At 36.2% G+C, this 16,651-nt stretch overlaps 1 protein-coding gene across 2 annotated transcripts in view; it reads right to left on the bottom strand.

The window, feature by feature from the left end:
* Nucleotides 1-16,149, bottom strand: part of LOC136579284 (short stature homeobox protein) — a 33,073-nt gene extending 16,924 nt beyond the window's left edge. The window contains exons 1-4 of one of the 2 annotated variants that reach the window (XM_066579664.1): nucleotides 15,729-16,149; nucleotides 12,813-13,021; nucleotides 6,939-6,996; nucleotides 6,284-6,372 (exon numbers count right to left, since the gene is read on the bottom strand). In XM_066579664.1, the coding sequence (XP_066435761.1) occupies nucleotides 6,284-6,372; nucleotides 6,939-6,996; nucleotides 12,813-13,021; nucleotides 15,729-15,996 (624 nt within the window). In that variant the 5' untranslated portion in view covers nucleotides 15,997-16,149. Of the gene's footprint in view, nucleotides 1-6,283; nucleotides 6,373-6,929; nucleotides 6,997-12,812; nucleotides 13,022-15,728 lie in introns of both variants that reach the window. The other variant, XM_066579663.1, reaches the window with a different exon arrangement.
* Nucleotides 16,150-16,651: the final 502 nt, after the last annotated feature.

The raw sequence follows: 16,651 nt of genomic DNA, 5'->3' as shown, positions 1-16,651 counted from the left end.
TTTGATATGAATCACAGTACATCCAGGTAAGGCTGCACATACATTGGTTGTACCCAGTCAGTCGTATTATGCCTGAGTTAACTTAAGGCGCCTTTTTTCCACTTTGTGCATGGGTCCAGCATCCAAAACTGTAAATAGGGGAACAGGAAAACACTGCATGCTGGTTTTTTTACAGCACGGTGCAGGGAGACATCCGGAGTGACAACGGATGAGCTGGATGCCAGAAACAATCCAATCTAGCATGGAATAAGACCTGGCAGCACAGGACATATAGGAACCGGCTTAGTCTTTGAAAGTAGAACTTAACAATAATTTTCCATAAATCAGTAAAAATAAAGTACTGGATAAATATCTATCACCATATAATAAAGCAAAAAAAGGCATTCTAAAATATTTACAGATCTCATTTTTTACATATTCCTGCACCAAAAATATATATTGTGACATGACAAAATAAAGCTAAGGCATTCCTAAACCTATGTTGTGCGGTGCCTATAGGCAGGGAATTGGATGTGTTTTAAAAGGATAAGTTGTAAAAAATAGAATTTTTCTACTGTTTTGTACACTTTTATATACCCTAAAAAGGCTGAAAATGTTTGTACAAATAATAAAGATATAACGTACTATACTACATAATAAAAGAAACATTTGGGAAGACTAATGCCAAAATATTAGAGCAGTTAAAAGTTTGTGTACTAAAATCTCTACACTGTGTGTTTTTAAGTGATTTTCTAAAAGTGAATTTTAGCCATTGTACGCTCTGTCTATTTACTGTATTCATCTTCTCTACATAAATAGCTATTTTCAATACCGATTCACATCTTCTCTATTGTATGTATACTAACCCCATAAAAGCATAAGGAATGCCTATAATTTGTATTTCATATAATGATTTCATATACAGTACTCTAAAAGTTTTATGTAGATGTGGAAAAAATGCTGCAAAGTAAGATTTTTTTTTCAAAAATAGAAGACATCTGATTGGCTCCAAATTTATTCTGCAGCAGGGCAACAACCCTAAGCGTGCCGCCGATGCCATTAAGAACTATCCTTAGCGTAAAGAAGAACAAGGGGTCCTGGAAGTGATGATATGGTCAGTCTGGGATTACATGAAGAGACAAGTGAATATGAACAAGCCCACATCCATAAAAGATCTGTGGTTAGTTCTCCAAGATGTTTGAAAAAAACTCCATTGCTGTGTTCCTTCAAAAACTATGTGCAAGTGTTTCCTAGAAGTATTATTGCTGCTTTGATGGCAAAGGGTGGTCACACTAAATATTGATTTGATTTAGGCTTCTCCTTTGTTCTTTCCCTTTGCATTTCATTAATTGATCATAAAAACTATTAACACTTCTAGTTTTGAAAGCATTCTTACTGTGCAGCATTTTTTCGACACCTGGCTAAAACATTTACACGGTACTGTATGAAGTTCTAACTCTATTAATTTGATACACGCTTCCTATAATGCACAGATTTTGATATCACATGTTTCCTGCTAATAGTTAGGTAAACCATGGTCTGTTTCCAACATTTGGCCAATAATTCCTATTAAATTCAAGAGGCTTTGAGCTAGGAGCAGCCCTGTAGGCTAGATTTTTGATCATGCAGGGGGTGTTGATGCAGTAGTCTCCATTATATATACATATACCCTTGTAAAGTATGTCTATGCTCTAAGCACTGATAGAATGCTTAGTTCTACTGTACTCATTCATTTTGCACTACGGGTATTGGCACTTTCAAAATATTATACATTTTTGATGTGAATTTAATAATGGGATCAGCCTCGAGTGCAAATATTTTGTGTCCATAGGCTATTGAGATGTAAAAGCAATTTTTATAAAAGCATTTTCATAGAAAAAGTGTCACCCATTTTCAAAAATGCTCCAAGTAATCTTATGATACCTTTTAATGGCTAACAAAATACATGATGTTATAGCAAGCTTTCGGACCTCTTAGGATCCATATCTACAAGATTACTTGTTTTCTCTTACTAAGAACAATCACATTTTGCTCTACTAACACAATACCAAACTTTCTTTTTACAAAAATGCTCTGGAATAATGAAATTTGTAATCTGATTGGTTGTTGAAGGCACCAGTAAAGAACAGGTTTTTTATGTTGGTGGGCCATTGAGTAGCTTAAGAAGGTTGTGTGGTATCAGGAAAACATCACTGCCTTCTTCCAGAAACAGTGCCATACCTGTATGTGGGTTGCATCTGGTATTGCAGTTTAACCTTATTGAAATGAATGGGGTTAATCTGCAACACTATACCCAATCTGTGGGCAGGTGTGATGCTGTTTCTGGAAGAAGGTAACCCCTTTAATATAAAAACAAGGAGCAAAGTAAAAGCAAAGCTTTCATATAGTTATTAAGCATGTACTGTATGTTACCCAGTTACTAAACATGTATGCCATTTTGAACTGTGAATTTTGGCTAAAAGTGGTGCTATGTATTATGCTATTTAAAATCATGTTGGTTTCCATACAATTGTAACATCTACAAGTAAATTGTTGCACAAATGTGTAGTAATGCTGTCTGCTCACTTATTTGCTATCACAGAAAAGAGAGGAGGGAAGAAAAGTTAAGGCACATTTACACGCAAAGATGATCGCTCAAAATTGGTCAGAAACTGACAGTTTTGAGCAATTATTTTACATTAAGTACTAATGGGCTGATAATCCCATTAGTAGCTAAGTAGCTTCATTTGCATGGATTTAGAGAACAGAGGGTGGTCTGTTCTCTAAATACATTGCTTTTGTTCTGCTGTGGGCTGCCAGCTGCATACAATGCTATCAGCACTGCTCGCTGAAAACACAGCATGCCGTCCCTCTTATCAGGGAGGACGGCGTTTATGCTGAGCTGAACTCAGGGATGGATGAAGAGCGCACGGTAAGTGCACGATGGGCACACATTTACACACAGTGGCTATTGCTCAAAAGCCATCATTTGGACGAATTTTGAGCAATAATCGTTGCGTGTAAATCAGCCTTTAGGGTCTGCTATTACTTTTGTTGGATCGTCATAGAGCTCCATAATACCAGCTAACATTATTATCATTTAAATCTAGTTACATTCGGTTAAATACAAAGCTGTAACATTTATAATGCCAAACTAGCATATTCTATGACTATGAACTTTAGTAGACAGTTTTTAGATCAAGGACATTCTTAAATTAAGATGATCCCAGTTTGGAATTCAGTGTCGAAGAATTTATGACAGAGGTCAAATAAGACATGATCAAGGCATGGGCGCGATAGTAAGGGAATTCTACTGTATGTCTTTACATTGAAGAAAATGATAGCACTTGGATCAATTAGCAATTGATATTTAACATGTAATCGATACATATAGATATATACAGGGCAATAAAGTGAGTATTAGTCACATATTAGTATAGTCTACACATTCTTTTAGAGATTTCAGTCTCCAGTACCTTTTTCAACAACTGAGGATGTCTAATGCCATGAGTCACAGTTTTATCAAACAGTACTGCCATGTTTCCTGCGATGTCATGAGATTTTTGTAGCAGTTCTTAATCAACCACTACATGCAAATGAGTCCTATATCCTGTATGATCATATAGCGTGTGTCATTTCCATCATCCTATTTTGGTCGATGCACACATTCATGTCATGCTTACAATTTTGCTCTGCTCTATAACATAGAGCCAAAGATAGTCAATGGACAAGTCTACATAAATCATAGGTTCCATCTGAGCCTAGAAAAAAGGCACGCGTAATATTGATGCAAAATTTCTATGTCATCTGTATTATGGGCTGTAATCTCTTTCATGATAAGGGCTCAGTCACATGGGCGCATCGGCATCCGTACACCGGCGCCGATGCGCCCGTGTGACTGACACCAGCAGACAGACGTACCTAAAGACGGCCGTCTCTCTGCAGCGCAGGAGGAAAGAACATGTGACCGGCTTCATTGACGATCATGTGTTCTTTCCTCCGGCGCTGCAGTGAGACGGCCGTCTTCTGGTACGTCCGCCTCCTTCCTGCAGTCACACGGGCGCATCGGCGCCGGTGTACGGATGCCGATGCGCCCGTGTGACTGAGGCCTTAGGGTGCAGCAGACAAGCAATTTTTTTAGCACATGTTTGATCAGCTCTAACAGAACCAATGCTTTACAATGCATTTTTGTATGAGGGACGTCGGGTGCCAAGCTTTTTTTTTCTCCTAGGTTCGTCTCTCCCTTTCTCTCTCTTTCTCTCTCTCTCTCTCTCCCCTGCCTGCCAGACAAAAAATTTGCCAATGACACCCGCTGTGTCGCGGCCAAAATGGGCATGTCACAGCGGAGAGGAGCATAAAACGGGGGCGGGGTCGAACACGGCTTGATGCTCGTTCGAGTAACGAGCACCATCGAGTACGCTAATACTTGAACCAGCATCAAGCTCGGCAGAGTACGTTCGCTCAACTCTACACCTAAATCCCATATATATGTGATCAGAGGTGCACTTTAAATAGAGAGGTCCCAAAATGTCAAAATGGTGCATCCCTTTTGGTACTAGTTCTCACCACCACACAGCTTACTATGCGGAGCATACGGTAGGGTTTCTATATATCAGTTAAGTCCAACCAGTGGTTTTACACCAAAAGCAGACATAACTGGCATGGTTTTCCTGAATGGTTTTGACATCCATAGACAGACATAGCTGAATAGAAAAAGACTGCATGCAATGTTTTTCTGTCCAGCTCAAGGAGGCACATGGCATCAGAACTTATGCACCGGATGCCATGAACGATCTCACAGAAAACTACGGGATTAGTTCTTGCTTCAGATTCCCTTTAGTATTTCACTATTATGCTGAATGGAAAAAAAGCATCAGAGACTTTTGGGTGTATGGGAACCCAGCCTAAGTGACAAGGAAAGCATGAAATTCTGGCTGATTCCTCAATTACCAATTTTAGATTGTCTTTACCAAGAAGAATAATTGAAAAGGTTCTCACTAGAAATAGGAATGAGGTCAAACTGAGCTCCATGAGCCGCACAGGTTCAGCATGGGATTCTTCTATGGTATGTATGTCATTGTTTACATATATGTAACTAATCACATTTTTTTAACACACCATAATGAAAAATTATATATAAATATGACTTTTGTGTTGTTTTTCATACAATAAAATGTTAATATTAAAAAGGAACACAAAGTGAATAAAAGTAGAATCATATGAATTCACTGATGCGGCCAGCACATGTCAAGTTGCTGTGTAGATTGAAGCCTATCATTTAAATCTACTCTTTTTTGGGAGCTTTCAAACAAACTTTGTACTTGATTTAGATTACTGGATACACTTTGGGTACATTCCCACAGAGCAGGCAGAGGAATCAAATCCCTCCACCTGTCGGAAAAAAGGTACAATTGGACAATATGTGGTGTCCATACTTGCCATTGGCAAAACATTCCAACTTGAATGAGTGTAGTATTCATCCTTGCCTAATATGGCATTCACAGATTTGAAAGACATCCAGAGTTAATGCCAGAAAACGTTTCTGTTAATAAGGGCACAACTGATTTCAAATGAAAAGGATTACCTCCAGTTTTTATATATTAAAGACCAGAAGTAGGTTGACCTGATCTGTGAACATATGTGATTGAGCCTTTAGATACATATAAGTTTTCTAAATATACTAGTAGGAAGCCTACAAACTCAGTCGAAATAACCATTCTGACAAATTTTAGACAGCCAGTTAAATGGGATAAGATAGGTCATCAATATTTGATCGACAGGGTTCTGTCACTTGGCATCCCTGCCAATCAACTGATCATTTGGCCTGCTGTCAGTACAGAGGGCTGTATGCTGTTATCTCTGTTCAGCGACTAACATATAATAGCCGGTTTCACTCCCATTGAAATCAATGGGACCACTGTCTTCTATTAAACTTCCGGTCCTGACCACAATAAGAAGCCAAAAGTGTAATAGGAGGCAGTCCCATCAATTTGAATGGGAATGAAGCCGGCTGTTATGGTTCCTGAACTGACTAGTAATGATGATGTCCAACTTGCTGAACTATCAGTGGGCTGAACAATCAGCTGATTGGCGAGGATCCTGAGTGATAGGTCCCTGTCGATCAACTATTGATGATCTATCCTGAGGGTAGGTCCTCTATAGTTAAAGTTTCAGAGTACCCCTTTAAGGCCTATGTTAATACATCAATGATCTAAATCACACCTGGATGAAAGTGAATATGAAAAACATAATTATCATAATTTAAATTAAATGCAATGTTTTTCTGTATATGGGCTAAAATCTTACAATATACACATAGATTTACCTGTTGGAAAGGCATCCTCAATGCTCCCATGTTCACATATGGTGCAACTCTACATGTTTCTAAATGGCTTGCTGTTCCCAGAATGACACCTAGAAGGTATGTAAAAACAAACAATGTTGACAAACCAGTGAAGATTATCAAGAAGCCCTGAAAATTGTGATCTATTTTATTCTTGAATTAATAATGTGACTAATGCTGCTATTATAGCTTCATCCAAGTATTTAATCCCAATGAGACATGTAATATTCAATAAAATTTTGACAAGTGTGTAATAGCTGGTATGTTCTGTTAGTACCCTTCCCTGGTGCCATACTGCATAACTTTTTTCCACCCATAATTAATATAGTGCAAAGTAAAGGGATACAGTATTTAAGCAATGGGAAAAGTACTAATTGTCTAGGATCCTTGATTGCTGCTATTTCTATAGCTTGTAAGCTGTAGGTGAAATCACCGTAGGTTACTCAAGTAGAGTATACTGTGAGGGTGTAATAATATTCCGTTTTTTGACATGTAATATGAATAACTTGGATTAGTTTTGCTAAAGCTACAACTAGAAATGCTATTTACAATATTATCTACAATGTAGAAATGGAAGAACCCTCCGCCACCTGAAGACCAAGGCTGCATTGGGTTTGGATCTACTCACCGTACCCACCTTTGTGCATTTGATTTTCTTGTTTTCTACATTTTGCTCTTCGGTTCTGGAACCATACCTGAGAAACATTACAGAGATTGAAGACCCTTAACCAAATGTGGTTCAGAGATATATAAAAGTACTCATGCTGTGTTTAACAGATAAATACTGAATGTTGAATCTCTATTTAATACTAATTTATGCATGAATGTATTTACAGAACGATAACAAGATTAACTCGGCTCCTCCCACTTTTGCCAATTTGGCAATTAATGGTGTGTGTGTATGTCTGTGTGTATGCATGGGTATATTCTGAGAAAGACTCATGTAGAGGTAAAAGGCAAGCTATATTTTGGGTTCAGGGTTTGCACCTCTCTGCTTCACTTTTATGGGGAGAGGAAGTGAAATAAAATGGAAAAAAATGGATCCATATTTTCCCCATTGAATTCAATGGGATTCAAAAAAAATGGGAAGCAAACGGAAAAGCTTCTGTTTGCTTTCATTCCATTAGGTTTCCATTTTATTGGATGGGAAAATAGCGCAGTCTGCAGCATTATTTTTACATAAAGAGAAAAGAGAAACATGATGGAACAGAAGGAAACGGGAGCCTTTCCATTTGATTACTGTTGTTTTTAAAACCCATTGACTTCAATGTAAAAAAAAAATGGATCCTTTTAACTTCAATATCTCTCCCGCAAAAATGGATTAGAGAGATGGAAACCATGAACTGAACCCAAACGCAGGTATGAAAGCAGCCTTACATATATATTCCCTCATATAATAATAAAATAAAACTAAAAGAGCTCATTTCACAATAAATAGTACAATATATGCTACCAATACACTGCAAAACTAAAAATACTATAAAACATCTATAAAACTGAATCTTGTGTTATATGTTGCTAGGGGCCTCCCATTTATTTCAAAATTGAGCTAAACTGTTTGGATAGTAATCTAAAATAAATTATCAGTCTACATGAGTTTTAAGAATGTTTCTCGAGGAGCACTTAAAGACATAATAAACATTTTGAGGCTACTGGATTCATTACAATGGGATTTGACAGAGGATCTTTAACTTTTTTTTTTACAAAACACAAGTAAAAAAATGAAAAAACAAACAAACAAATGCTAATATGAATATGGCCTTGTCCTCTTACAAGTAGTGTATGGTGGTAATTTTTTTACACAATCAAATTTCTCACCCAGCAGAGAACTAAGCGATAGATAGATAGATAGATAGATAGATAGATAGATAGATAAGACATAGATAGATAGATAGATAGATAGATAGATAGATAGATAGATAGATAGATAGATAGATAAGACATAGATAGATAGATAGATAGATAGATAGATAGATAGATAGATAGATAGATAAGACATAGATAGATAGATAGATAGATAGATAGATAGATAGATAGATAGATAGATAGATAGATAAGACATAGATAGATAGATAGATAGATAGATAGATAAGACATAGATAGATATGAGATAGATAGATAGATAGATAGATAAGACATAGATAGATAGATAGATAGATAGATAGATAGATAGATAGATAGATAGATAAGACATAGATAGATATGAGATAGATGGATAGATAGATAAGACATAGATAGATATGAGATAGATAGATAGATAGATAAGACATAGATAGATATGAGATAGATAGATAGATATCAGATGGATGGATAGATAGATAGATAGATAGATAGATAGATAGATAGATAGATAGATAGATAGATATGAGATATATGGATAGATAGATGGATAGATAGATAGATAGATAGATATGAGATAGATAGATGGATATGAGATAGATAGATAGATAGATAGATAGATAGATAGATAGATAGAGATAGATAGATAGATAGATAGATAGAATACACTAATTATCATTACAATACTACTTATAGTAAAAGATTGACAATATCCCTTTATATATATATTGGGCTATATAGAATTAATTTTAGATTAGACAAGCAATTGCGAACTGCATATTGTACTATTAAAAAATACTCAAACTACTCCAAGTAGCCCTAGAAAAAAATTAAACCCCTGCGTTTATTTACCAGACTATTGTACCACAATGAGAGTCTTAGGTATTTCAGATTTAGGTAGTGTATGTGTTCTCTGACCATTCAAAAATTGTAAAGTTACATCTTCTTCTATTCTAATTAGTATAAAATCTACATTCTTCAGTTACAGTCCGAGTAACTCCTTGTTCATTTTGCTCCACTCGTAAACTATATATTTTGAAAGCCTGCAGCAAAATGACCAGAACCAATATATCACAAAGTTTTATAATACAAAATACTTGATATTATATTGCAGATACAAAATCATTACTATGTCACAATTAGGAAATAACATATCACCAACTCAAAAAAGGGGACTATAGTAAATAACATCAACAGGAAGTGTTATGTAAAATGTAAGGTTTTTTTCCCAAGTATATATAGCCAATTACTACTATTTTACTCATACAGTCTGCACTTTCTGCTTTGCATTCCCCTCCAAGCTTTGTTCAATTGCTTTTAATGATGGCCATTTATAAGGCAGTAATTAGTGCAAAGAAACTCTGGAAGACATTCATCACAATGATTTGGATAGCAATGTTATCAGTAAAAGTGTGAGTAGTTGCCCCATACTTCAGAGGGAGGCAGTGATGGTCCTTTTTAACAGGGGTCAGCAGAGTTTACATGGCCCATTGCAATCTCTATGTGGCCCTGTGATACTGATCCCTTTACTTTATCAAAGCCACACACCAGCTTAGGGGCAGTGTAAATTCAGAAGAAGCTGCTTAGATCCTGGTGTGTATGTAGATCCTGCAGACAAAGGGAGAACCCAATCAGCATGTAATGTGATTATGTTATATGGAGAGGGGGCACTTTGGATAGCTCCTGGCACATTGGCTGCGTACTTTCGGAATAAATACATAAAGGCATTGTAGCCATGGGACAAGCAAAGGAAAAAAAAACACGAGGTTACGATGACAAATAAAAGTGATGAATTAGCCAGCAGGTTAAGCAATAATAAATCAGGGTTGTGATCAATCCCAATTAGGCCTGAATCTGGTAAGTAAAGCGCACTACACTGTTTTAGACAGTTATTTCTTCATTAAGGATCATTCAGTGATTTCTTTCACAAATACCCTAATCTGATTTCCTTTTGATTTCCATTAGAGACAGTGAATAATGACATTTAATTTAGCTGTGCACCATAAAGCAAGAGATATTTCTTGTAATTGAATTACTGCCTGCTCCTCACTATGGGCTCATAACTTTCAATTATAACCCTGACAGCTGGGTGGTATGGGGTTCCAGGACACGCTAAAAATAAAAGGTTAATAAGGAGCAGGCAGGCAGAGAAGCATCAATTTATTTACAGCAAATTTCCACTCTCAATTGAAATTGTATCTTCTAACAACAAGGACAGTGTGTGCTTATTACAATCCGCCACTGAGTAGTTACCATATAAAATGCCTCCCTGCCCTGCTTCTATACTGTCCCCTGAAAATCCTCCTCCCCCCACTACTAATACACCTTAGGGTATATTCACATGGGTAGGGGTTTTTTTCAGTCCTGAAAAATTGGACCAATTTTTCATGGGGTTTTCATGCAATATTTTGTGGTTGTCATTTTTTAGCGTTTTATCCATTTTGCATCAGATTTTTACATGCATAAAAAAACGCACGATTGGCCAAATTGTGTAATTAAAGATTCTGCGCACTTTCTTATGGTAACCATGAATGCATATAATAAAAACATCACAATTTTCATCAAATAAGTTGTGCAAGCTGTTTTTTTTTTAATCACACCCATAGAACTGAATGTGCAATTTTCGCCTGAAAATCGCAACAAATAGGCCATGCTGTGTTTTTTTATTTTTTCCCTGGACTGTTTGAGTAAAAAAAAAAATCACATGTGAATAAAATCATTAAAAATAGCATGCTTTGTTTCTGTCTGACTTCGGTACGAAAATCGGACAGAAAAATTGTTCATGTAAAAATTCACCCTTGTGAGGAATGTTCTGATTTTCTCTCACATAATTAGCTTCCTCTTTCCCAAACTGTCCAACTATTTTTATTCCAAACAGTTTTTTTCAAAACCTCCAAGTTTTTTTTCATGCCTCCACCTGAATCAATATAGACATTTTGGTTGAGATCTGAAAGTAGTTTAAGGAGCAATTTTCTGCGACTCTGGACATCCTGAGAAGGTGCCACTCTGTAATAAAGGGCAGAATTACAAGTAATTTGTTTTTCTAGAAACAACACATCAAGGCATTGGAAGATATTAAAGATCCAGAGCAGCAGAACCTGCTAATGGTAATGAGGGTGACGCTGATATCCCCCTCAGCTACATATGAAATAGACAAGTCATTCATGCAATTAGTCTCCTGACAACCTAGTGTGTGCATGTGTGCGTATACACACACACACACACACACATATATATATATACATATATATATATATATATATATATATATATATATATATATATATATATATATATATACACACGTGTGTGTGTGTGTGTGTGTGTGTAATTTGTTTTTCTTACTATTACCGATAATAGCAGGACTAGAACGCTATGCACAAAAGCGATTAGTACTGTACATGTAGGATTTCCGAGTTTGGTGTTTAATTAATGAAGTGATACCGGGGAAAACGTATTTTCTGAATGTTAGAATATTAGAATCTTTAGTTTTGTTTCTTTAGATGTATATATATGTTGTTGCATTTCATGAGTTATTGTTTTGTTTATCGATTGTGAGACGGGATAAGTTCTAATTGAGTCTAATAGAGATTTAATTCATTGCGTCCTGTCATAAAGGCTGAATGCTTAGCTAAAAGCTCGTAAATACGTTTTACTGACTAAATAATCATCATTTTGAGATGGTGTTTGCAGCACTTTAAAGGCAGGGAGAGGGAGCAGATGGGGAGGACTTGGATGTCATAAATCCATATGGCTGTCAAGCAGGTCAGCTGGGGCACCTTCACCCCCCGGCTCAGGATAATCCAGCCCCAAAGCAGTCAAGGAACCTCTAAAGGGCCTATTCTATTCGGCGGTGGCACCGACAGAAGCTGCGAAATTGTGCTGAAAACTAATAAGACCAAATGTGTCTGTGCTGCCAAAGGGATGTTGTGGCCGGTGGCATACAGAGAAGCTGCATGTATGCATTGGACACCAGTTGCCTTCTGCCTCTCTAATGAGGCAGATACCGTTAGGAATACTGTACAATCACTGCCTGCTCTGGTATATATATATATATATATATAGATATATATATATATATATATATATATATATATATATATCACTACCTGATAAGTATCTCATCTACTGATAGCAATAGTTGTACATTACAGCGATGTTTATGTCTATTATTGTTGTTTATATTTTAGCGAGTAGTTTATTTTATAAATAAATATATTTATTTATAAACATAACTACATAATTATATTACATTATATAAACAATATATACATAATAATCCCTCAAATTTTCTTCTTGATGATTAAATAACCTTCATTATTCTTCTGTTTCATACAATCTAATTCAACAATAGAAAGCTTCCATTGTGATTCTCATATTTCTGCCAAGGTGTTTATTCATTTTTAGATCTTTTATTAAATGTATTTGTTATGCTCACAGAAAGATAGATACTGTAGACGGACAGATAGATAGATAGATAGATAGATAGATAGATAGATAGATAGATAGATAGATAGATAGATAGATAGATAGATAGATAGATAGATAGATAGATACTGTAGACAGATCATACATAGATAGGTAGCATACCTCACGTAGAGAATGCCAACGCGTGATGGTAGTGATTATCCCGTAGGTTGCTATTCCATTACATGATAGTTTCTCTCCTTACCTGGACCCTGGCTTCAGAGAGTCCCAACCTCTGACTTAGCTCCTCTCTCATAAAAGCATCAGGATAGTGAGTCTCATCGAACAGTCTTTCCAGTTCATTTAACTGCTCTAATGTAAAATTCGTTCTGCTTCTCCTCTGCTTCAGCTTCGTTTGTCCATCCTCATCCTCTGATTTCACGTCTTCTCTCTTGTCTTTACACTCGTAGATTCCTGTGAGCAGAGGGAGTCTCATCAATACCATAGCATGGTGGTGCACTAGTTACCAGCCTGTACTGAGATTAGACAACTTTTATAAAATGACATAATACCTCAATGAAAATGTCTCCCACACAACGCTCTCTCCTAGAGACAAGTGACCCTGGACTTGATATACAATTAACAAGCTGCATTTCCTCATACAGTTTTTATTTAGCTCTAGAATAATTGATGGATGAAATGTGATTTTCCTTGGGAAGGAAGAAGTCAGTAATGATAGTAATGACTCTTCATCCGTCATGTATTTCATGAACTGCTCGTCCTATCCTAACAGATATGTACTAATGTATTCTCAATCGATTACTATTAGTCCAATAGCGGTGCAACGAACACAAGCAGAGAAATCAATTCTTCACTTACTGAATAGTAATACACAACGATCGAGGATCTGTATCTATTTCATACCATTTAATAATGATAATAAATCCAGCTCACTCTGCTATGTGGCTTCATTACATATGATAAATAGGTTAACAGCAAACATTTCACTATCTCTACTCTCCTGGGCTCATGTTCTTCTGTGTGATCTGAAACCTGAACTCTGACCCGATTAGTACCAAACAATACAGATAGATAGATAGATAGATAGATAGATAGATAGATAGATAGATAGATAGACCGTAATGGCCGACATTGTATATATTATACACTGTAATTATATTATATATTAATTATATTATCAGTATAATTATGTACTGATAATAAAGGTTAATAAAATGCATATAGATAGACAGATAGACAGATACACACAGACACACACACACACACACACACATATATATATATATATATATATATATATATATATTTATACTATATATATATATATATATATTCATATTAGATATATATGAGCATTATTACTGTACTTGTGTGTGCGTGTTTGTAGAGTCAATTATGCACATGATATCGTTCTATCCATGTACCCATAGTGTATAGCACAGTCTCTTTGTAGACTCTTCGTTCATTAACAAAACACGATGCTGGCTGTGCAGCCTTTTTTGCTTTTATCAATGCATCTTCAATTAACAAGGCAAAATATGCTCTAGAGATAGTTAAGTCACAATTAGGAATAAGATAGTTAAGTGTCAATAATATAGTTTGCCCAACCTTCATCCATAAACCCTCTGAATGTGATGCAATAAAGTAGGTAACAATAATTATAATAACAATCATAAGCAGTATAATACTACTACTAATAATAGCAGCAGAGTCTTTTGTAATTATTAATACCATTAAGATAAAATGCTATTTTACGGTTCCTATTTTGAAGAACTATTTTAAAGCACTTTCTATAGCGTATATTGTCAGAGCCTTCTACACAAACTTTTCTAAAGCTGCATTATAATTAACTCAACAAGAATTAACTTTACAAAATCTTAAAAAGAATGGAATCGTATTTTTTCAAGTGTTTATGGAGTTTTTGGATTAAGTTTTAATTTATAATGCTTTTGTTCTTCTAGTATAGTATACATCTTTATTACATTACCACTTAGGCTGAAAAGCAGGCATGCAAGTGGCCTGACAACACATCCTAAACAATGATATTATGTCATATTCTCCTGGTAAAGCGATGAGTAATAGTAACATGCTGACATTTGACATGACCTTACATATACATTTTTTCATGAAGAGTAATTTCTCATAATACAACGGTTATTGAAAGACTTATTTGGAATATTTATTTTCTATGTAAAATAAGTATACGGTACATACATATATCATCCTCTAAATTACAGTGTACTGTGTAGCAATTCAATTAAGTTATAAAGTAGATGAAGCAAAATTATTAGTTAAGAATACCATCTATCTATTGTCACGATCTGTCTGTCTACAGCTTCTATTTATCTATCTGTTTGTAAGCTTGCAAATATACTGCTATTTCTAAAGAAACGCATTAAACATTATAGTATCACAAAACAGATTTATACTTCCTTCATCCTGATCTCCCCCGTCTTGTTTTTAATTTAGTTTCACCTTGAGTCACACCACATGAAAACGTTTTAAACCCACCCCCCCTCCGCCTCCCCATCTAGCCACATGTTTTGCAGGCTGTTTGCAATATGTCTTAGTAAAGCAATAGTCATGATAACAATTTGAAAGAAGAACACCTGTTTCCCTCAGTGAGCAAAAAAATATTTAGTGAGCCTAAAGCCTGTGGCCTCTGCTATTAGGGACTATACAGAATATAGTCCATTAGACTTCAGTTCTGTAGTGTGCAACTGGCCTAATAATCATTCCCTATCATTAGCATTTACACTATCCGGAAGTTGTCAGGCATTAAGAACGACAGAACTGAAAATAGTCACACACATCCTTCCTCTTTCTATGGGAAAGCTTCACATAACAAGGTAGGGATTCAACACTAACTAATATATATAATTATACATGAGTGTGTAATTCTTACCAAGCGATGTACACGGAATATAATGTAATAATGAGCTATAATTGAGTCTGTATTGTATGATGTACTGGCTGCAGTGTGATAATGGCATTGCTTTAGCATGACACAATTGATAGAATGTGTGTAGCAGGAAATGCAATACAAGCGCATGCACTGTATAATGGCTAGAAGTTTTCCCTGTGCAGGATTCAGTCCAGTTCATGCAGTCTAGTTCATACAGTTTAGAGCAGAGTCCATAGAGATGCAGATGAAACTCACCCTCGGATATCCTGCTAGTGTTGTAGTCTTTGAGCTTGTCCTTGTCTATGTCTGTGTGCTCCTTGAAGAGGTGCAGTGAGCAGTGGTTGCTGTTGTCTGTAATGTCCTGGAGGTTGCTATCAGAGTTCCCCAGCTCCCTGGCCCGAGCTAAGCCAGTCTCCAGAACTTCCCTGTATGTAATGGTCTCCTTCTTGCTGCTGCCACTACCGCTGCTATCCTTGCTTTTTTGGTCAAAGGACTTAGATACAAAAGCAGTAAGTTCTTCCATGGCTGCTGCGCCCTGTGATCTTGTATCCACAGAGATCCACTTGGTCTGCACTAGGAGATCTACACGTCCCCCTGAAGCTTCTCCTTATTGTTTCTCCCCCCTTTTTTCCCGTCGAGGATGAACTGCATAGGGTTAGATCACTCCTGCTGTTATTTATGCCTTTCAATTTGAGATCACACTATTTATACATGGATCCCTCAGCCCAACCCCCAGCTCTCCCTGTCTCCAGCAATTACTGACTTCTCCACAGTTGCAGGCGGATTCCTAGCAGCTATCCCCCACCTCAGTGCAGCAATTGGCTTTTCTTCTTATTTCATCACTGTTTGGCATCAATGCACCTTGATATAGAAAAGTAAGATGCACAAAAGAGACAAGTAAACATACAAAACACATACAAAAGACACCTGATATTTGCTGCACTCTACAGCTGTTACTGAATAACACACAGAATAGGACAAGGTCCACAAAATGCTACTTCATTTTGCAAAGGGTGTCTTGTAGCTATTAGTGCTGAGCCAGTGCTATTTATTAGCAATAGTGGCAAGGTACCAAACAGCAGAGGAAGTTATTGAAGTTCCTTTGACAATCTACAAATGATTAGTTATTTCTGCTTTACATTTTCCTTTGCTATTATTGAAAGTGTAAACTAGAGTAA

Source organism: Eleutherodactylus coqui, chromosome 1, assembly GCF_035609145.1.
Source record: "Eleutherodactylus coqui strain aEleCoq1 chromosome 1, aEleCoq1.hap1, whole genome shotgun sequence".
NCBI lineage: Eukaryota > Metazoa > Chordata > Amphibia > Anura > Eleutherodactylidae > Eleutherodactylus > Eleutherodactylus coqui.
This window is presented reverse-complemented; position numbering and strand designations above follow the sequence as displayed.